This window comes from Astyanax mexicanus, chromosome 14 (assembly GCF_023375975.1).
Source record: "Astyanax mexicanus isolate ESR-SI-001 chromosome 14, AstMex3_surface, whole genome shotgun sequence".
NCBI classification, from domain to species: domain Eukaryota; kingdom Metazoa; phylum Chordata; class Actinopteri; order Characiformes; family Acestrorhamphidae; genus Astyanax; species Astyanax mexicanus.
In genome coordinates, this window is record NC_064421.1 from 34,365,628 (window position 1) to 34,389,860 (window position 24,233).

At 37.9% G+C, this 24,233-nt stretch overlaps 1 protein-coding gene across 1 annotated transcript; it reads right to left on the reverse strand.

The window, feature by feature from the left end:
• Window positions 1-1,621: 1,621 nt before the first annotated feature.
• On the reverse strand, window positions 1,622-23,973 carry LOC107197376 (procathepsin L-like). The gene is made up of 8 exons (XM_049463940.1): window positions 23,874-23,973; window positions 15,619-15,761; window positions 9,856-10,050; window positions 7,836-8,024; window positions 5,201-5,360; window positions 4,906-5,014; window positions 3,953-4,051; window positions 1,622-1,875 (listed from the first exon to the last, which is right to left on the reverse strand). Exons 1-7 carry the CDS (start codon window positions 23,971-23,973, stop codon window positions 3,955-3,957), a joined length of 993 nt encoding a protein of 330 aa, XP_049319897.1. The 3' UTR covers window positions 1,622-1,875; window positions 3,953-3,954.
• Between the last annotated feature and the right edge of the window lie 260 nt (window positions 23,974-24,233).

Below are 24,233 nucleotides of genomic sequence, written 5' to 3' on the forward strand. Positions count from 1 at the left end.
AGATTTATTTACCACAGAATGTTTCATTTTTCTAATAGGGGAAAAAACGCTTAGACACGGAAGATGCACGAGGATTACAGAATGACGCACGACTTCAGTGGTCTATGGGATGACAGAAAAAGAGAACCACAGGTCCAAAACACATTCTAGAGGGAGCCAGTGAATGGGGTGAATGGAGCTAAAAGGCTATGTTTAAAAGGCTTATAACCGGAGTTCAAAAATATTAAAATGATGTCTGCGGTACTGAAACATCCATTGGTGTAGGAAAGGGGGTGGGGGGATATGGGGGGTTGGTCCCACAAATATTAGAAACAGGTAGATTTGTACCCCCAAAAAATTATATAATTTCTCTCTTCTTTCTGTACTATTAATGAGGAGACAGACCGCTGTGTGAGTGGGAAATCTCTTAACGCCAATCAAGTTCCGCCTTTCAGTAGACGGCTTGCTGGTTGCTGGAGGTGAGTCAGTGTGCTGGCTTGCTGTGAGATTTAGCAGCGGGACCTGGATGCAGCAGCAGCTTATTTAAAGACATATCTGGATATACGAAGAAAGGTAACAGAGCTGACCATATAAACTGTGATGAGATTGTTTCTGATAGCTGGTTAAAAAGACTTGTCTCTGAATCAATCACTTAAATCTAGTTCTGAATTAAACTGGCACAATGGTGCCTACTAGAGCATAGGATGGTGATGTGTAAGAACATAATTGGAGACACTCTGTCACATTTAGAAATTATCAAAAGTCTTTCACCTGTTATTAATGTTGAGCAGAGGCACAAAGGAGTGAAAGTTCTGATAAGACATGTAATTACAAAGTTATTCTAAATCTCGTTCTGAATTAAATGGCGCTTCATTAGAGTGATATTGTACAGAGGTCTTTAACATTGTGAGATTACAGCAAATACTGCAGAGTTACAGCAATTTAGGTTAGAAATTCCAATGACACACAGATTGCTTGATGCCTGGACACTATTGTATGTGAAATTTTCACAAATGTTTTATATGCAAAAGGTCTTATGGTTTTTGAGTTATTGAGAAAATTGTGAAAAATGAATTTCCTTGTTTATAGCGCCACCACTTGACCAATCTGTGCCATTTTTGTTGTCCGCCAAGATGCACTGATACTACATCTACTTACCAAGTGCCATATCTGTAGGAGTTTGTTATGGCTTAGGCTGCACAACTGCTTTTTCAGAGGAAAAAGAATAATAATAATAATAATAATAATAATAATAATAATAAGAAGAAGAAGAAGAAGAAGAAGAAGAAGAAAAATCTGAGCAAAAACAATAGGGTTCTACGTACCTTCGGTGCTTGAACCCTAATAAACGCTAATAAACCCCTAAAAAAAGATCCCTCTGTGTGTAATACATCTATATAATATATGAGTTTCACATTTTTAACTGAACTACTGAAATAAAGTAACTTTTCAAAGATTCTAATTTTTTGAGATGACTCTGTATATGCATGATAACATAAACTATATTTACTTTTATTTGGTTCCAGGTAAAAACAAAAAAAAGACACAATAATGCTTAATTGTGTATTGTTTTCATTCTTAGAAAATGTGCGTGTGTGTGTGCATAAATGTTTACAAAAATAAATGAAGGCCTACCAACATATATTTTTGAATGCAAAGGGTTTATTTTTTAGATTTTTTCATGCATATGTTAGAAGGAAAGAGTTAATGTTGTGCAAGTAAAAGTTGGAAAGAGAATGAAAAATAAAAAGGAAAATATCAGCAACTGTAGATGGCAGGTAACTGGTAACAGGTAACAGGTAACTGCAGTAAATCCACCACATCCTGATGATTAAGTCATGCAGATGCTCAGATCAAGCATCCTCTCTGAAATCTTCCATTTACTCTTAGTCCAATCTGTAAAGAAAAATCAGGTTTCTGAGCATTTTATTGATAAAGATACAAAGCACAAATGTGCACTTCAGATATATCTGCCACCTAAATTATCTAAAACATCAAAAACAACCATGAAAAACACCCTAGCAACCACCTGGAACTTCACAGCAACTACAACAACACCCTACTACCTGTAAAATGTTCTTTTCTAGTGACAAGGTTTGAAGCAGCACTGCCCACTGCAATAAGATCATCTGAAATATTAGAGAGAAAATGTGATGTTCAGTCTACCATGTAATATTCAGGGCCCTATTTTAGCGATCTATAGCACACTGGTCAATTGTGCCGCTGGATTTAGGGGCGTGACCTGTGTCTTTGGTATTGTGACAGTGTGCCAGTTGTCATTCCCTTTAAGAGGCAGAAGGCAGACATTGGCGTGCTGAGATCTTGAGAGAGCAGCCCTTTGTGCGTCTCAGCAGAAGATACTGACCTACACCATTACGCTGTGAAGAGACACCAGCAGCTCATTTAAGGGAAGAGTAATGTTACCTTATTCTTTATTCTGTTTATTGTTTATGTAAAAACTGGGTTTGCAACACTGAATAACTGAAAATGGTATTAGTTTCAAATCATGGACACAGCCATCAAATCCTCAACCTATCCTTTATATTTGACAATATTTGATTAACTTTACAGGTCCTCACTCATCTTAAGTTTATTTTACTGAACTGAGTTTATATCTGCAGCTTTGCTCTGAACATGCTCTGTTGTTACCTGGTGATAAGAGACGAACGCTAACATATAGCTTTATAGACCTGTGTATTTTTTTAAGGTTTTGAATAATTGATGGGCTTAAAATTGACTTTTAAAATATGAACAATTTAAAAGCGATATTTTTTTCCCCAAAACTGCAGGATATGAGTGAGAATGAGCATCTGGTAAAATTCTCAAACAGCAGAATGCCTATATCTGCTATATTAAGCTACAGTTATTAAGTCTGTGTACTGAACATAAATATAAATCCTTCTAAATGTCAGAAATACATTTATCAGTTCAGTTAAGTTTAGTTTGCTTTATATAACTAATAATAACTTATAGTTACTGTGCATCTTTTTTAAGTATATTTTATTTTATAGTTGATTGCTGAATCCTCTTTTGCTGTGGTAAAGAAGTGATTGTATGTGTTATTGTGCTTGGGCTGAGCAGTGCACATGGTGATCCAGACATAATTGCGCGGCTGACTGTTGACTGGTTTAAATCGGTCAATGGCGTACCTGTGTTTCCCGTCACCATGATAGAAATACGCCAAATATTTACCTGAACACACGTCACTTCCCGACCACCACGCCCCTCCACGTAAATATATTCCTAAACTCCAACACTATATTAACGACGTGTGCGCAAAGCGTGAAAATAGATTGTTGACTGAGTAAGATAGCAACAAGCATGGCAACGCACCTTGCGCAGGGTGCACGATAGGGCCCTCAATCTTAGCACAACTACAAATCCAGCTCTCTCCAGGCTACACTCACCACTTTGTTGGAATAAGTGTAAATCGTGGCCAACCAGGATCAACACCTACAGCTTTTTTATCAGGGTCTTGGCGCACCCTTGCCTAGCATATTTTAGAGGATTTTCTGTTCTAACACATCCATTGCAACAGTGAAACAGCTTGTTAATGAGCTTTATTAATGTGAGATAAGTTGAATCAAGTGTGTTGGAAGGAAAAAAGCTTTAAATATGCATGGCAGAGCGGCACCAGGACCCAATCATGCATAACATTATGACCATTCTTGTCAAACAGCAGGTATTTTTTGGGTGGTGGGTTATTCTCAGCTCTGTAGTAACACTGGCATGGTGGTGGTGTTTTAGTGTGTGTGTGTTCTGCCACTCATGCCAGCACAACACACCACCCCCATGTCAGTGTCTCTGCAGTGTCTTTTTTTATTAGCCTTATCTTAATTTAATGGACAGCACTTTAATAATGTGCTTTATAATTTAAATCTACATTGGACTTTACACTGCATAAAAAAACATCTTAATAAGCGGCTGACAAAAACAGCTGAAACTACACAGAACCCCCTTAAACGAAACTTACCTTTAAACCACGGGGTAGACAGCATTGGAGGCTATACCACACATGTTTTTGTTCCGAGCCATCTTGATGTAGCCCTTTTCACCCCAGGCAACGCCCCAGCTGCAAAACAAAGCACTCTTAGTGAGGGTTTTATGCTGTTTGGATTTAAGTATCATATAGTTCATAGTCTTACATAGTTAATTAAAACTCTCGTGGATTCTGGACAGTCATGGCCCAGGTACTGTTGCATTCCAAAGTTTGTAGCCAAGTGCAGTGCAAATATCCAGGTGTGTTCTTGCTCTTCCCACGTTACTGGGGATGCATTGGGAGTTGACTTGTGTCGACTTGATACGGTCCAGTATCACCGCAATGGCGGAGGAGAAAACTCATATCCAATTGCACGTTTTCAAAATATTACTGTTGTGTGACTAAATAAATTCAGTTATTTTTAAGCGATTTTTTTTTTAATAATTGGGTTCATTCTGTACATCTGTAGATTGTTACAGTGCAATTCCAATCATCTGGATGTAATGTTTATAGCTAAATGCATCAAGTACACAACTGTTCCAATTGCATAATGACCATACATCATCCTCAGGAGTACTCCTAAGTCTGTACTGGCGAACACATTATTCCCAACTTTGCATACGGATAGTGTGTCATTGTTGTGCGACAGTTGTGAAGTATGCTTGGGGGGCATTATAAAAGTTGCTTAACTGTCTGTTTAAAATAAATTGACTAAATGAAGCACTCTTTTGGCACCGAAATCACACTAAACCGTGGGGTTTATACAGAGGTGTGAACCAAACGGGGTGTTTTGTGTACCGCTACACCATTACCTCTGATTTGCATTGCAGTTCCTTCTATGTGTACTGGGTGTATTTCTTTATGATTAGTTTTAAAAATGTATTATATTATTATATTTCTCCAACTGTGATCTAGCTTTTATTATTAAGTTTCTGTGTTTCTTTTACCTGTTCTTTACCAGCCAGTATTCCTGTCCATTTACAGTAACATCGTAACCGACAACCAGGACAGCGTGATTTAGTGAAGAGCTGCTGCAGAATGGATCGTCATACACACCTAGAGTTTGTAATCTGTTAGTAAAGAGGTCCACACAACACACACTAATAATCTTTTTAGTCAGACATGCTAAATAGAGATACCAGTTACTTTGCAATGGCAAACATTTACAGTTGACTTCTAAGTATGGCAGTCTGACCTTGGCTAAAGTCTAATGTGCTTATCTTAAAGGAATTTGAGGGTTACCTGAGTCATAGAGTCTAAAGGTGATTCGGCTGACGTCTATACCTGCAGAAATGGGTCCTTCTTTGGCCACAGCTTCATGAAGGGTTTGTTCCCTGTTCAAAACCTTAACATCTCTGCAGGTGGCGTAAACCTTATCTTTATTGAACCTGCACTTCCCTTCCTGATGAGAGATGTGAAAAAAGAGTTTACACTGTAATATCACTAGCATTTTAAGATATTTTAGCAAACCGTCAATGGATTAAATGTGATGTAGTGCTCTATATGTGCCCTCACCATAGAAGAAACTGCATTTGATGGTACAAAGCAATGAAGTTCTCAGTGATGGTAGAAAAAAAATCCAGTTTTTAAATGTGCATCTAAATTTTCAGTTTTAGCCATACCCTGCTCCTTTGTCCTGGTCAAACTATTCCTCTCCCTTATCCTGACCCAACTATTCCTCTCTCTTATCCTGAACAAACTGTTCCTCTCCTTTATCCTGACCCAACTAGTCCTATCCTTTATCCTGACCCAACTATTCATCCATCTTATCCTGACTCAACTATTCTTCTCCTTTATCCTGACCCAACTATTTCTATCCTTTATCCTGATCCAACTATTCCTCCAACTTATCCTGACTCAACTATTCCTCTCTCTTATCCTGAACAAACTGTTCCTCTCCTTTATCCTGACCCAACTATTCCTCTCTCTTATCCTGAACAAACTGTTCCTCTCCTTTATCCTGACCCAACTATTCCTCTCTCTTATCCTGAACAAACTGTTCCCCTCCTTTATCCTGACCCAACTATTCCTCTCTCTTATCCTGAACAAACTGTTCCTATCCTTTATCCTGACCCAACTATTCCTCTCTCTTATCCTGAACAAACTGTTCCTCTCCTTTATCCTGACCCAATTATTCTTCTCCTTAATCCTGATCCAACTGTTCATCTACCTTATCCTGATCCAACTATTCCCACCCCCCCTTATCCTACAATTCCTCTCCTTTATCCTGACCTAACTATTCTTCTCCTTTATCCTGACCCAACTAATCCTCTCCTTTATCCTGATCCAACTATTCCTCTCCCTTATCCTGCACAAACTATTCCTTTCCCTTGGGTCCCTTATAATCCTGTTGCAAGACCAATGATCTTCAACTGAGACGAAGCTTTCTGACCCTGGACAGCACATTTTTCTCTAAATAGATAGATAGATACTTTATTGATCCCTGAGGGGAAATTTTGGAAGAATCCCTTCTTTAGAATCCCTTGACAGTCTTGACATTACATTGTACCCTGTACAGATTCAGGACACCCTGTGCCAGGTGCAGCAAGCAGCCCCTGAACATTACAGAGATTCCTCCATGTTTACAGTAGGGACAGTGTTCTTTTCTGACTGTAAACATACAGTTGATGTACCTTGGCAAAAAGTAAATGGTTAGCCTCATCTGTCCAGGAAGGTTGGCTACAGTCCCATGGACATTAAATTTATGAATAATATATGCAGCTGTAGTCACAGGAATATCACGCTGCATGGAGATGGTCTTATAATGTGAGACAACTCTTTCCTTCGCTTCCTTTGGTCCATGTTGAGTGTGGTACACACCACATCACTAGCAGCACAGTGACAACCTGTAGTCCTATATATATAGACCCACTGATTAATTACAAGATTGTAGACACATGTGATGCTAATTAGTAGACACAACTTGATTTAACATGCCCCTTTGGTCACATTATTTTCAGGGGTACCATCATTTCTGTCCAAGCTTGTTTAATGAGTTTATTTTTTTTTTATATAATTCTGTCGAAGCACGGTTTAAAGCCAGTGCCGGATTTTCATTTGTTCATTTTCATAGATTTTTTGTTTAATATTACTTTTTGTTAGATTCAAGCTATTTCTGTGACCATTGTGGGATTTTCTTTCATTAACCGAGGGGAAATAACAATTTTATCCATGTGTGTATACTACTGTAGTGACACTCCATCTAAAAGTTAAATTTTTGTACCACAACTGAGTACAGACAACGCCTGCGATTCATACGCTCACACTGTACAATCTGACTGACATGTTATGAAAATGCAAACCTTTCCTAACTTGTGCCCTGTTCTGCGCTAAAATTCCACGTAAAAAAAAGAGACATGTACACGGACTCGCAGATAGCTGAGACAAAGTGAACTTTGTGGTTGGTCCATTTTACAGAGACAATTGGAGGTATGCTGCTACTTTAGAGTACACATGTGTAGGAGTGTCCGAAATATTGTCCACTTGCTATGTGTATTCAGTGACTTGGATTTTGTCTGCTGGTTATTAAATATCCAATATCAGTATGTAACGGTCCATGCAATCTACAATACTGGTTTTCCTCTTTTATACTATATTTAGATGGATTCTATGAAGGGTTTTTCGTGAACTGCTGCAAATATCATTTGAGGACTTCTCCTTTTTGAAAGCTTTTCCATGTATCCAGAAGCACACTGCATGACAAACAACACACAATAAAGCTGAAATTCAGTGGCATCCCACTAGATCAGGCTAAAATTGCACAGTGTACGCTTGTCTTTAGAAACAGCCATGATTTAAATTTGTTTTGTTTATTTCTGTATTGCGGCTTTTACAATGCAGGAAGAGCTCGACCCATCTAGGAGCACACTAGACTCACCTTTTCTGTATAAGGATAAGACTCTTCTGTCTGCAAGCCTTTGTCCTTGACATATTCAAGAGCCATTTTCATAGTACCCCCTTTACAGCCATTGTTTCCTTCAACCCAGGAGCAGTCCACCAGTTGTTGCTCGCTCAAGGACACCAGCTTCCCCGTCTTCTTGAATATCTGACCTTCTAGCGCCCCTGTCTGCGTCGAGGATGATGGAGAAAGGGAGGAAAAGAGAAAATAATCGTTATTTTCTACATTAAACATTGTAAGTGTTGTACTCTTTCCACTGTTCTGATTGGCAGAAAAAACTGGCAGATTCTTAAGCCTGTGAAATAAGCAAAAATAAGACAGTGTGTCACAGTAATAATGTACTAGCATAATAATACTATTACACCATTTTACAGTTAAACTAACGTTTTATTACTAAGAACAGACACTGGGCTTCCAATAAACAAATATTTTAATGTCCAAAATAACTAAAACAAATAAAGTACAAGCACTCTGGACTCTGAGAAAACTGCACTAAATATTAAACAACAAAAAGTAACAACATTTATATTTAATTCAAAAAATGTTAAACTCTGGACACAGCACAGAGGCACTTGCAGTTCTTTTTTTTTCATTATATGTATATGTGCGTGCACGTGTGCAGACGCAGTCTCTGATGAGCTCCGTCTGCCACTACACTCATTTCCTAACCGATAGATGTCGCTTTTGGCGAGAGAGCCGCACAGCGCGACTCGTTCTCATGTAAACAAACTCACGCGCCCAATGGCTGTTATCGACATCGGCAAAAATGATGTGTAGACACACCAATCTTTTTTTTTTTGTTCGAGACTGGCCCATCACTACTGTGGATTGTTTTCTGCAGCACAGTTGTGGTACGAAAATGGAACATATAAATGTAATTCCACTACATGCTATCTCCACAGTTCACTCTCATGGGGTCATTTATGGGACACTTACTAACAATAAACTGTTTAGTTTAATGCAGTGAGAGAATTTTACAGTATAAATTCTGTCCAAAACCACAGTGGTATATAGTGTTGAATTCTGCACCAGATTTAAAACATAGCTAACATGACTTGTTTTTTTATTTTTATTTTAACTAGCTTTGGTTAATAATGCCCAGGGTACACTGGTCACTATTATGGCCACCCTTAAGTTGCACCCTAAAGTTTTATTAAAATTTAGAGGGGACGTCTTTATTGTCTGTCCTTTTTTTCTCTCTTCTCTTATTTTATAACTAACTCACACACTGTAAAACCCAATAAGTTCACTAAACTCAAAACTTTTGTTGTAACCGATTACCTAAGAAACTTTAAGTTCATGTAAAATACATTTTGAGTACTGTGAACTTAAATAAATAGATATACATATATTTTCCTGAACATATATATATATTTTTTTACAAAATTATTTTTCTCAAGTACTATATACTACATTGGATGTGGCCAGAATTACATAATTAATATAATTTCTGCCAACTTGTCCAGAAAACAAAATAGTTGGTAGTATATTATTATTATTATTATTATTTTTTGATAAAGAAAGAAAATGCTATTGAGTGAACAGTATTTTAAGCAAAGACATCACATAGTTACTGCAGCTCAAAAAATGATGCTTGTTCTTACAGCCTACAACCAAGCAGTTAATTATAATAATCATATGATCTACAAGTTTTCCTATGGTAGCCCAGGAGGAATCACTACACACTGATGGTGAGTGTCAGAAACTTGGGGACACACCCAATATGCAAATAGATTGTGCCAGAAGCCAATTGAAACGAAGCTGGCAATTGCAACAGACTAAACTCAGTATTTATTAAGTTGGTTCAACTCATAGATGTCTGTTTGAATGTATATGTGGCCACAAATGTTTAGCTAATCTAAAATAGTTGAGTATTGTTTAGAAATATAAAATTTGTATGTAAAACCGGCTTAATTTTTTTTTTTGAGTTCAGACAAATAGTGGATTTAAAGTGCATCTTTCCATTCTCTGCCTGTTAGCTCGATTGGCTGCTGCTTACCGCACTGAAGGCCCAGCAGCTTCCACATTTCAATTGATCTTTCACTGCAGTCACATAGCCCTTATCCTTCCAATTCACAGCCTTAGGTAATGAAGCAGCCTCTGCCTGTCTGTGGAATGAAGCTGCAGGGTGGGTCTTGGTCCTGTTGAAGGATCTCAGGCAGCTAGCAAACCTGGCTTGGTACTCCTGGTCATCCTGTTAGAGAGGGAGATTAAGGGGAAATTAATTGCTGTCTGTTTTTTAAATGGCTTCTTCCATAGTTCCATAGTTGCAACATATTAATGTAGCACTAAAAGTTTATAATATTATATTTATTATATTACATTATAGAAGCACACACAGTACATATGAATCAAATGTGTTATTCAAATAAATGACAATGTAACTTGATCCAGGTTAGGACAAAATGTTAGCTTCATGACCTAGAGCCTCAGGACTGACACTTCTTTATTACTGCTGACATTGATTGTAATGATTTCAGTACATACTTTAATGATAAAATTGAAAATATTAGACTAAAATTCAGTTTAAACCACAGCAGTATGTATTGATAAATGCTCAGAGATGTATAGTAATTAAGTGAAACTATTTCCTTATTGTACTTCTGTAAAAAAAAAAAATAAGTATCTGTACTTTACTGGAGTATTGTTTTCTACTACTTCCACTTTTCCATGAGTTTAAGGGCCTTATTGTACACCTTGCACAAGGCGTGTCGCAACGCTGGTTGCTATTTTACGTCCCGTCAACAGTCCATTTTCTCACCTTGCTTACCTTGTTATAATGGTGTGTCATAATGGTGTGACAGTGAGGTGTGTTTTGGTAAATTTCTGGGATGTGAGAGAGAATGAGTGAGAAGGATCATCTGTCAAATTCTCAAACAGCAGAATGCCTATATCTCCTATATTAAGCTACGATTATTAAGTCTGTGTACTGAACATAAATATACATCCTTATGTCAGAAAACAAAATAATATCTTACAGTTACTGTGCACATTTTTAAGCATATTTTATTTTATAGTACATTTTTAAGCATATTTTATTTTATAGTACATATTATATATATATATATATATATATATATATATATATATATATATATATATATATATATATATATATATATATATATATATATTTATTGCTTCTTAAAGGGAATGACAATTGGCACACTGACTGGGCCCAAAACACAACTTTTGCATGTTTCTAGCTGTGCAAGGTGTCATTTTTGCACCCTCATGATACTAAAGACACGCACGCGCCACTAAATTAAGCGGTGCAATGCACATAGATCACTTTAGATCACTAAAATAGGGCCCTAATACTTTTACTCCAATACATTCTTTCCAATCGAGCAAACTATCACATGCTTTCTGAATAACTGACATTAGTTTCAGTTTCAAATCATTGAAACAGCTCACCAAAACCTCAACTTATCCTTTATATTTGACAATGTTTGATTAACTTTACAGGTCCTCATCTTAATTTATTGAACTGAACTAAGTTTTATTTATTATTTGTAGCCTCGCTCTGAATTCAGCTCCCCGCTGCGAGAGAGAGAAAGAGAGAGAGAGAGAGAGAGAGATGCAGCACATTTTGCCTAAATTCTCTCTTGGTTAAATAACAGTAAATATTGTGGCTATAGTGAGTTTTATACCATGGTTTTGCTGTTTGAACTTGACTTGATCTGACGTTATTTATTAAAACAGAGGCAATCCCGCGTGCTGTCAAGCTCCGCTACATGTGCCTGCAACATTTTAGAGCGCTGGATGAGATTTTAATTAATGAATTAAAATATTTAATATTTTTATAAATGTGACCTGGTGAAGAAACGAATGCTTACATATAGCTTTATATTTCTGGGCAGCACCAGACGCCAGGGTGACAATGTGCTTTATTTCATACCTGTCAAGTTTTAGATTTAAAAATAAGGGATATTTTCCTCTGTACTCCTAAAGCCGTCCCACCAGCCCAACGAAGGTTCAGTATCCCTTCCATTTTAAGACAGGTTTACAAAAAATCTAAAATAACCACAAGTGAACCACTTACACACTACAATTAGATTATAAGAATCTGAAATGTTGTGGACATTCCTACATATGTCATTCTTTTAATACAGCCAAATTAAAAATCCTTTTCTTTTTTAAAAAAAATAAGATTTCATGTCTTTTTTGTAATAAATGCACTCTTTTATATGATATTTTTTATTTATTTAATGGATTTAAAATTGAAAAAAGGGTGCACAAATTCTGCAAAATGACTGTTGGTGACCTAAAAATAGTTTCATGAGCTTTTACTAAAAGGACATGGACCAGATATATTCCATCAGTAAAAATTAGTCCTAAGGGGCTGCACAATAATTTTTAATTAATACTTCTTTCTTTTGATCACTCCACCCCTGATCAGTTCAGTTAATTTCGGTCCTCTCCACATTTCTAGTTAAACTGAGTCACAAGCTGTAAATTTGTTTATTTTAAAAGGTTTAATCTGTGTGTTTTATTTCGGAGACGAGTATTTTTAAGCAGCTATCAGAAAAATTTCATCACAGTTTACATGATTAGCCTACCGTTACCTTTCTTTAAGAAAAATCGCTGTATATCCAGATCTGTTTTAACATCAGCAGCTCCAACTGCGACGGGGGGCTTCCCCACACTGACCCTCCTTTGCAAGCTGATTGGCTGTTTCTCCTGAAAGGCGGGACTTTCTCCTTGAACCGGCTGCACGATTGGTTAAGAGACACAGAGCGGTCAGTGCCCTGTCTCCTCAATAATATATATTTTTTTATTTTAATATAATACGGGAAATTTACGGGAAAATACTAATACGGGAGGACGGCGGGAAAGAGGAGTAAAATACGGTAGTTTCCCGGCCAAAACGGGAGACTTGACAGGTATGCTTTATTTTTCAGATATTAAAAATATATATATAAGTTAAATAAAATAAATAAATAAATAATTTATGTTCAGTCGAAGTTCTTTCTCTTTTAGATGTTTATTTTAAAAACTCCAGCATTTGAGTGAGAATAAGCATCTGTTGAAATTCTTAAATAGCAGAATGTCTATAACTGCTATATTAATATAGCTTAATATAGCAGTTATATAATATAGTCAGAAAAAAATATAACTAATAATACGTATAGTTACTGTGCAGTATGTTGTGGGTATATTTTATAGTTTTATAGTTTCTGAAGGCTCTGGGTGAGTTGTTTTTTGCTGTGGTAAAGAAGTGTGGTATAGTGAATAGGGAGCGCAGTGCTCCTGGTGATCGTGATTCAGTTCAAGATAGAAACACGCCAGAAATTTACCTGAACACACATCATTTTAATACCACCACACCCATTGGTGTTAATATATTCCTAAAGTCCATGGCTATTGTAAGGACGTGTGCACAAGGCATAAAAATAGACAGTTGACGGTGTGTTTTATGGCAACACGCCACACTACACGCCTTGTGCAGGGTGTACGATAGGGCCCCTTGTCTTCTGATAAGACACATTCACCAGTCCTGGAAACTCCTCTCAAATTCTTTTACAGTTGCAATACACATTACTTGCAATACTTAAGTACAAAAAATGTTGAATACTTTAGTAATTTCACTTAAGTATGATGCTTCAAGAACACTTCAACTTCTACTCAAGTCACTTTTTTTGACAGAGCACTTTTACTTCTACTTAAGTTTGGATTTTTAGTATTTTATACATGTCTGTGGATGCTGTTTATTTGTTTATTTTTTATCATTATAAATTCATTGCCATTTCTTTTCATACGGTTATTAAAAAGTGCTCAAAACAAAAAAAGATGTGCTTAAAAATCTACGTATCTAAATTAACATTTGGTTAAAAAATAAGGAACTTGGTTTAGTTTAGTTTTGCTGTGGAATGTAATAAGTCATGTGATATGAGTTAGTTATGTGGATAACTGAGTAAATGAGAACTTACAACAACCACAGCTAACACAAGATCTAAAAGACGCACTCGGAAAATGTTTATATTTGTTTCATATTGCGTGATGTGTTTTTATATGCCTTTTGTGATTAATCCTGTGTATTTTGAGTTGTACACAGTATTGTTGAGCTAGCTAACTTGTTTCAGCATAACTAGCAATAGACACTAGCTCAAAGCACTTAGAAACAATGAATATGTTGAGTGATTGCTATGTTTTTGTTGTAGTTTTTACGATATCCGGTGAAGGACAAGAGAAAGAGCGAGAAATAAATCTTTATTATAATTTTCCCCCCAATTTACACGGCCAATTACCCAACCCACTCCCCATATCACTAGTAATGCCTCAACACACCAGGAGATTGAAGACTAACACATGCTTCCTCCGATACATGTGAAGTCAGCCACCGCTTCTTTTCAAGCTGCTGCTGATGCAGCATTGCTGAGCAGCATCACAGTGCGCTCGGAGGAAAGCGCAGAGACTCAGTTCCGGAACATCAGCTCACAGACGCCCTGTGCTGTGGACATCACCCTAGGAGTGATGTGGGTAGAGCGCCATCTCTGAGAGCCGGCAGCTTGATGGCAAAGTTGCATGAGAGGGGGTTCGAACCTGCGACCTCCCGCTCATAGTGGCAGCGTTTTAGACTACTGGACCACTCTGCGCCCCTGGATATAAATCTTTAACAGACATCAGTATGACTCGTGGCCATTATTACATTTGACTGATGTAGCAACACCCCTTGAACTTTTCACATTTTGTCACCCTACAACCACAACCTCCAGCACATAATTGTGAAGTGAAATGAAAATGATACGTGGTTTTAAAAACCTGAAAAGTGTGACGTGCAAAAGTATCCAGTCCCCTGTATCAGTACTTGGTAGAGACACCTTTTGCTGCAGTTACAGCTGCACGTTTTTTGAGGTTTGTCTCTACCAGCTTTGCACATACAAAGACTAAGATTTCTACCCCATTTTTCTTAATAAAACAGCTCAAGCTCAGCCTAGTTGAAGCCGAGCTTGATGGGATTTAGGTCAGGACTTCGACTGCCCACTGTGATGCTGCTATTATTCAAATTTCTACAGTAATAACATGTAGCAACATGTTATGTCTACTGTTATTTTCTATTTTCATTTTCTGTCAATGTGCACATGGGCTAATGTAGAACAGGGAATGAAATGTTGTTACAAGGAATGCATGAACATTGCATTACCATCAGTATAGCTCAAGATTTGGAAAGTCTAATTCAAATTTATACCCAGAAGCCTTTTTCCTCTCTAGCAAATCCAACTGGCCTTTATACATAGAAGCTGGTGCTGATATGTTATTTGGAAGATGTAATTGTGTTGTGACAAATCATAGTGTGAACAACCTAACTTACTTAACATTTTTTTATAAATCAAAACAGTTCAAAAACAGTAGCATTTTTTGCATCAGAATGCTCAATGGAATAAAATAAAATTGTGCTTGTGTGCAATCTCTAAATATTCTTTCAGGATTTGCACAAGCCTGTTTCTGCCAAATAATCACAGCATAAACCATATTTGTGAGGGGAAACCCTATTTGTAGTTGCAATAATGCTAGTGCAGTTACATTCTGACCGGCGAGTATGCTGACATAAACCTGATTTACTTTTACAACTGTCCATACTACATTTAGAGGAGATAAATGCTGGTAACATATTTTTGGTAGACTTGGAGAAAATATTTATCAGATATTTCAGATGGGGGAATAAAATTGTATTGTATGTATTGTGACGTGTGCAAAACATGTGAACTGGAAAAATTCAACACACTTTTTTTTAGTTTGTTTGTATGTGCCTTTTTACCATGTCTGCAAAGATGTTCATGCCGAGTCTGTAGCTTTTGAGACCCTGGTCAGCCAGCATGTTGTGCTCCAGGACCAGCTTACGATTGTTCAGCCAGGTCATCTTACGCTGAGACTCTTCTTCCTCAGAACCATAACTCTTACCTGAAACAAACAGGTACATTCAGTAAACATACAGAAATGTTAAATATATATATATATATATATATATATATATATATATATATATATATATATATATATATATATATATATATATACCGTATTTTTCGGACTATAAGGCGCACCGTATTATAAGACGCACTATCAAAGAACGCCTATTTTCTGCTATTTTTCCATACATAGGGCGCATCGCATTATAAGGCGCGTTAAGTGACACTAGAAAGGGTGCCTATATCAAAGTGAACAGGGGTGGCGCCATGTTTCCCTGCCCCCACCGGGGGTGGTCGCTTGCCGGTGGAGCGTCTCAGTATACAAATCTAGCTCTTTCAAAGTCAAACGAGTGCTGGATATTAATCTACACAGATTCCTCTCCTGAAAACTGTTTATTTGGGTGAGTAACGTGCTTCAGTTTATTTACAGTAAGCTTAGATTTCCAGATGTCCACTAAGGCTTGCTGCACCAGCGTTAGCATAGCTATCCGCTAGCACGCTAGCTAGTCACCTAAACTAGTAAAGTTAACCCAAACTTAAACGACAGCGTTACACTGAGTAATCCTGCGTGTTCTGGTAAGACAGTGAGATATTAGCTAGCGATTCGTCCCCCGTAGCTTGTTTTAACACGGTAAACAAGCAGATTACAGGCTGATAAAACTCACCTCTGAGAGAGTTAGCGCTTAGCATCTAGCTAATGCTAGCCAGGCAAAGCAGCACAGACTTACAGGCCGATAACTCACCTCTGAACGGTGAACGCTTAGCGATTAGCATCTAACTCTAATAATACTGCTCCAGCAGTATTAAAAGTGCTAAATTTAGAAAATACTGATCTCTGAACAGTGAAAAAGCTAGCTAGCTAAGCGGTTAGCATCTAGCTAATGCTATTGCTGCTCCAGCCTCGGAGCTGCACGGCTCTGGACTCTGTATAGCACTGAAACTCTCTATAACGCTGCACGGAGTGTGTGTTTACTGCTCCTTACAACCTGACGAGTAAAATTTAGATAATACTGATCTCTGAACAGTGAATAAGCTAGCTAATGCTATTGCTGCTCCAGCCTCGGAGCGGCACGGCTCTGCACGGAGTGTGTGTTTACTGCTCCTTACACCTGACGGGTAAAATTTAGATAATACTGATCTCTGAACAGTGAATAAGCTAGCTAATGCTATTTGCTGCTCCAGCCTCGGAGCTGCACGGCTCTGGACTCTGTATAGCACTGAAACTCTGTATAACGCTGCACGGAGTGTGTGTTTACTGCTCCTTACAACCTGACGAGTAAAATTTAGATAATACTGATCTCAGTGAATAAGCTAGCTAGCTTAGCGGTTAGCATCTAGCTAATGCTATTGCTGCTCCAGCCTCGGAGCTGCACGGCTCTGGACTCTGTATAGCACTGAAACTCTCTATAACGCTGCACGGAGTGTGTGTTTACTGCTCCTTACAACCTGACGAGTAAAATCCATACAAAAGGCGCACCGTATTATAAGACGCACTGTCAATTTTTGTGAAAATTAAAAGTTTTTAAGTGCGCCTTATAGTCCGAAAAATACGGTATATATATATATATATAAATCACATAATTTTTTTATTGAATTGAAAATAGTCCTGGTGCTAAAACTGAGCCCTGAAGCACCCCTTTCATGACTAAAAAAACCCAGAATCACAGCTTCTCAGGACAACACTCTATTGTCTTTCAGAAAGGTAGTTCTGAAACTTTTTTATAGCCAGGGCTCTCTAGTCTCATGCATTCAAAGGTTTCAAAAGTATTCACTTTCATTACTCAAGTAGAAGTATAGATACTGAGGTTTAAATATACTTCTGTAGAAGTTGAAGTATCAACTTAAACTGTTTACTTAGGTAAAAGTATATAAAAAAGTACTGCTTTTAAAAATACTTAAAGTATTAAAGTAAAAGTAATGAAAGGGGAAAAATAACCTTATAAACAGAAGCCTAGGCCGCACTACAGGGGCCTATAGAGCACTACCCCCGATGACTAGATGACTATAAGAACTGAAATGGTGCTAAAAAAGGGCTGGCGACGCATAACTGGGAGCTTCCATAAGAATACATGCATCGGTTTTGCTCTTGCGGGAGTTTGACGTGACGTGCAGGTGGGAATAATCAAATACAAACCAAAAGGGGGTATATGTTTCTCAGAGGTGAAAAGTTGTCACGGAATGACCCAGGCAGGGTGACGAGGAAAGCGGACACAAGTGCAGGTAAGGGCTAAATAAATAATAATTTAATAAATAAATAACAAATAAACAAAGAAACAAGGAACGAGTAACACTAAACAAAGAAACACAAATAACCAATAACCAAAACAAACGAGCGATAATAATAAACAAACCAAACAGGGCAGGGAAATATAAACAAGGGAATAAACTAATAAACACAAAGCAGGGTAATATACAAGGAACTAGGGAACACGGAAATAAACAAGAAACTAGAGATAAACAAAGGACAAGGGCTAAAGCTAAGAAAATGAGGGCTAGGCTAGAAAACACGAGAACGACAAAACAACAGAGGAAGGTGCAAAGACCGACGGAGACAAAGTGGCACATGGGATCTATTTAAAGAAACAGGAAACACACTAGAATTGGAAACACCTGGGGAAGGGGCGGAGCTACAAATAGACACAGGTGGAAAAGTACTGACAGGAGACACAGAGGGGCACAGGTCACGTGGGAATAACACAGAGACATGAGACAAGACCAGGATGTGACAAAAGTAACGAATTACATTTACTCACGTTACTGTAATTGAGTAGATTTTATAAGTAATTTGTAATTTTTAAAGTAGTTCTTAAAATAGGTAATTTTACTTTTACTCAAGTACATTTTGACACAAGTAATTTACTTCGCTACATTGGAAAACTTCCCATTACTGAGTAAAAAATAAAATGCTGGGGAAAAAACAATTGTCTGAATAAAAAAAAATGTATATATTGTATATATTGGTTAGCGGGAGAGACGCTGTGTGAATCAGCTGTGTAGCCTGGGGTCTGTGTGCACGGTTCGGGGGAACCGGTGTTCTGTCGTGTTATGCTACCCATTGATATGTGCTTCTTTACAGCACTGCGCATGCGCCCACCAACAGTTTTTTAAATGATTCCATGTTTAATGATAATTCCTTAAGTTTTTATTGGGAACATTAAACAATCTGCTTGATTGTTAAAAAAACATGTACATAGCAGTAAAAGCATAGCAATGGAAAGTAAATAATGTAATAAAAAAATAATGAACTGTAAAACAAAAAAAATACGGTTGATAGTCGCCTATATGACCATAACTTTTTAACAGTAAAGAAAAAAAATGGATCATAGAAACCTCTCCCACTTGTTCTTGAAAATGTTTTATGGGCTGTTCTGAAAAAAATACTGTCTGAAAGGTCCAAACTATTATGTGGAATAATATTTAATTAAAAATGATTTAATTTATGATTTGTTTTACTTTTTTACATCAAATAATTAAAAGTAACTATGTAACTTTTACTCAAAGTACTGTGGCGTGAGGAGGCGGGGGAACCGTGGGTCCGCCCCACGCCGGAACTGGAGAGGGGGTTTGATCCTCAAACGGCAACTGGCAACAGGAAGTGACACCTACTGGCACCTGCCTTTCAGGAGTGGCACTGGCCACGAACGCTACTGGCCAGCGGCGCTCGCTAGCGGCATCTGCCATTCAGAAACGGATACATGCCGCTTAGCAAAGACACTTGCCACAGCTCCTGTGGCTTTGCACACAGCCATACGCGATCGGGCATATTAATTTTCAGGAATGTGTCGTTCACAGCTTAGTTGGTAGTTGGATTTATTATTTTTTAACGAGCAGATTACACGTTTGTTTTGGACTTCTATGGACAGCTAATGGGCTATTTTGGATGTGTTTGTGGTAACTTGATTTAATAGAGCAATTGTGGTAAAGGTAATTTAAATGCTTATTAAAAACAGGAGAAAGTCGGGCTTGTGTCCATGTTTTATTTATTTTTTGGTTCGCGGACAAAGATCCAATTTTTTATGTGCACGTATTATGTAACAATACTACTGTCTCCCTCATAGGCACCTGCCTTTCAGTAGAGGCCACAGCGATCTCCTGTGGCACATGCCATTAGATCTATAGGCACCTGCCTTTCAGTACAGGCCACAGCAAGCTCCCGTGGCACATGCACATGTGCCACGGGAGCTCGCTATAGCCTCTACTGAAAGGCAGGTGCCTAAGGATCTAATGGCATGTGCCACGGGTGCTCGCTATATCCTCTACTGAAAGGCAGGTGCCTAAGAATCTAATGGCATGTGTCACGGGAGCTCGCTATAGCCTCTACTGAAAGGCAGGTGCCTAAGAATCTAATGGCATGTGTCACGGGAGCTCGCTATAGCCTCTACTGAAAGGCAGGTGCCTATGGATCTAATGGCATGTGCCACGAGAGCTCGCTGTAGCCTCTACTGAAAGGCAGGTGCCTATGGATCTAATGGCATGTGCCACAGGAGCTCGCTGTGGCCTCTACTGAAAGGCAGGTGCCTATGAGGGAGACAGTAGTATTGTTACATAATACGTGCACATAAAAAATTGGATCTTTGCCCGCGAACCAAAAAATAAATAAAACATGGACACAAGCCCGACTTTCTCCTGTTTTTAATAAGCATTTAAATTACCTTTACCACAATTGCTCTATTAAATCAAGTTACCACAAACACGTCCAAAATAGCCCATTGTCCATGGAAGTCCAAAACAAACGCATAATCTGCTCGTTAAAAAATAATAAATCCAACTACCAACTAAGCTGTGAACGACACATTCCTGAAAGTCCTCAAATTAATATGCCCAAACGTATGGCTGTGTGCAAAGCCACAGGAGCTGTGGCAAGTGTCTTTGCTAAGCGGCATATATACGTTTCTGAATGGCAGATGCCGCTAGCGAGCGCCGCTGGCCAGTAGCGTTCGTGGCCAGTGCCACTCCTCAAAGGCAGGTGCCAGTAGGTGTCACTTCCTGTTGCCACAGTTGAATGGCAGGTGCCAGTGGGTGTCACTTCCTGTTGCCAGTTGCCATTTGAGGATCGAACCCTTACTGCGGCTGGGACAGGTATAAAAACTCAGCCTCAGCTCACTGAAAGGAGGACTCTTGACTGGGGAGCTGAGGGCTGAGGCTGCACGGACCTTTAAACGACCACTAAAGCTAATTCTACGGACTCTAGAGCCCCATTGGGCTATGTTTATTTAAGTTGTTTTTGGGTGTGGTGGAGGGCAGTTTAAAAGCCAAATAAAAGGTACGTTTTGAGTTCATTTACTCCCCGTGTCTGTGTTCTCTGTGTGCTTCCTCCTTCTGGGTCACAGTGGTCACGCCCCTAACCCCAGGGCCTACCACAGTACATTTTAAATTGAGTACTTTTTTTAATTACTTTTACTCGAGTAGATTTTTAGATGGGTACTTTTACTTTTACTTGAGTAGAATTTTTGAGTAGAATCTAATGAAGCCGGTATGAAATATGAGTAACGAGGCTATTTTTAAAATGTAAGGAGCAGAAAATACTGATAACTGCGTAAAAAAGTATGGAGTAGAAGTGAAAAGTTTTTTTAAAAAAGGATTACTACACTAGTAGTATGTATAGACACCCAAAATTTCTACCTAAGTAACTTCGTTACTTGACACCTCTGCATGCATTGAAACACATGCAAGCAGCTCACATGCCACACCATGTATCTCTCACACACAGAAGTTTCTAGGACAAAATCCTCTAATGTGCACTACTATTTTTTAACTGTGAAGGAAGGGCAGCTGCAGGCATTAAGTGCTTTTCCTGAGTTCCAAAGCAGCTTCTCACACACCAGTCAATACACTGAGAAAAGTTGCTACCCAACAGCCAGTCCAAAAATAGCATTGTTGTATCTGAGTAAAAATGACGTGATCCCGCCAATAACTTCCAAAAGAAGACCCTTAAATGCAAAAAGTTGTGTTTTGTTTTTTGATTTTTTACTTTTTTGGGAGTTTTTCTCTAATAAGCTAAATACTAAAATATAGCAATCTCCCCCTCGCCATGGAAATGACATGATCCACCTTTTCTTCTCTGTTCACACTGGCTATATCTGCTACCATTGGTTGGTCTGTGTGTTTGTTATGTTATGTTTATGTTATGTATCAGATAATGTTTGATAAAATATTTAAAAGTGTTTTATCTTCAACAGTTTTATCTCCTTATCTGCTAAAAAGACGTTTAAAATGAAAGTAACACACCTGTCCTCTATAGTTCTGTGTCTGACTTAAATCTAAATTATTTAAGTTCTTCTGATATGCGCTACTCATTCTACTTTGAAATATCTCAATTTTATTTACAGTCCATAGTTGTTTTTAAAGGGGACCTTTTAAAAACTTTGTACTTAAAAGAGTACAAAGCTTGTCGCTGGGGTTGTACCTTATATTGAGGTACAAAAAAGTACCTTTCAGTGAAAGTCCTTTTTTGTACCCATGTTTTTTGTGCCAGTAAAGATTATAAAGATTATAAACATTATCATCATCATAATATCATCATAATCATCAACTAAATATGGCTCCAAAACTTGATGATTGAAAATTGTTTCAAATAAAAAATGTGCAATTAAAATATATCTTGTTTTATTAGTGCAGTGATACAGAATACTGAATGTACCCTTTGGCTGGTTAAATGGTACAAATTTGTACTTATTTCTGTTAGAAATGACTTTGTACTTCAGAGAGAACAAATCTGACCCTGTAAAGACCAATTTTGTACCTTTGAGGGTACAATTATGAAGAGTGTACCTTTTGAGTACAAAAAAGTACTCATATCGTACCTCTGTTTTTTAGAGTGCACAGACTGACGCACAATGGACAACGTAAGAGCAAGTAGCCTACAGTACAGTAATTCATCTCATGATTTTATTTTATATTTCCTAATCAAAATAAGTAAAATGTCAGGCCTGGAACCGCTGTGCTTCAAGTTACCCCCGTACAGAAGGCCTCAAAATCCCAACCCAAGGGGACCATGGTCTGAACCAAGGATTGGTTGAATGGAGGGGGAAATGTTTTGGATGATGGTGGTGGGTGTTTGTTAAACAGAGGTAGACATTTGTTAGATGCTGGTCAACATTTGACTTATTTGATGATAATAATTTCAAACAATGAAATACTTATGCTACTTGCTGTAAGCCAAGGTCTCTTTTCCATCCACCCTTTCACTCCTCATATAGTAGCTAAAGTCCTCAGCCCTATCTAAAAAGGGCACAGGAGAGGACAGGCTGCACCCCTTCTTTCTCAAACTCACATCTTCAGTCGTTTTAAAACACATGATGTATATTTTGAACCTCTACATTTTATTAAGCAGAATTTCTAGTTCCTGGAAAACACTTGACAAAGGAGGTGATGTTTTAGATCTTAACAATTTTAGACCAATTCCAAAACTGTCAAGCCTAGCTAAAATTTTTGCATCTTAGCTTAAAACATTTCTCAGTGTAAACTCAGTCTTATCAGAATATTAAATAGATTTAGAGAGAAACAAAGCACAATCCCTGCTACTACTCGGATACTTCTATCAATCGAAAGAAACACTGGTGCCATTTTCATTGATCTTATTAAAGCTTTTGATAAAGTTGAAAAATGACAATGCCTTAGAATGGATTAGTAATTATCTCATTATCTCATAGACAGCAGTGTGTGGCCCTGGGTCAGAGTACATCTGAACCGCTACACATCACTAAGAATGACCTGCAAGGTTCAATCTTTGGGCCAATATTATTATATATATACATAAATTATATTGTCACCTCCATTGTTGACTGTAAAATACATTTATATGCTGATGACAGATTTAAATAGCTCTGTTGACCACATTAGTGCTGCAGTAGGTAAACTGCAGCTCACTTTTAATGCTGCACAGTCTGCCTTTTGCTACCACCTTGTTTAAATCTTATTAAAATTTTGGGTCCTTTTTTTCTTTGATAATCCCTTTCCTGGGTATTGGCTCAGCTACATTGTAAAAGAGGGCCACCCTCAGTGTACTCTGAGTTTAAATTACTTGACTTGGATGAATATGTAAATTTGCTGGACGGAGATGGAGGTTGGTTTTGCAGAGGTATCTGTAATGCATATGTCTCACCATGCTGCAGTTTCCAGGCTCGGAACTCCAGCTCCTCGTGGGAGACACTGGCGGCACCAGCCACGGCTACAAGAGCAGCGACAGCGAGCACCACCTTCATTCTGTAAGTTACAGTAAAGTTACAGTATGAGGAATTTCAAACTCTAAATGATCTATATAAATGAATGAGAATTATCTGCTTTGAAAAGCAAACTGACATTGTTATGTTTAATAAATATTTTTTAAGAAATTTAGTTCTGATCAGTAAATTGCTCCAAAGTGACAAACTGTAAATTAGGATTGTGTGTGTTTGTGTAAGATTCAGAACTTGCCTGTATGATTTGCGTTGATCTTGGCTCTCTCTGGTTGTGCAGGATGAAG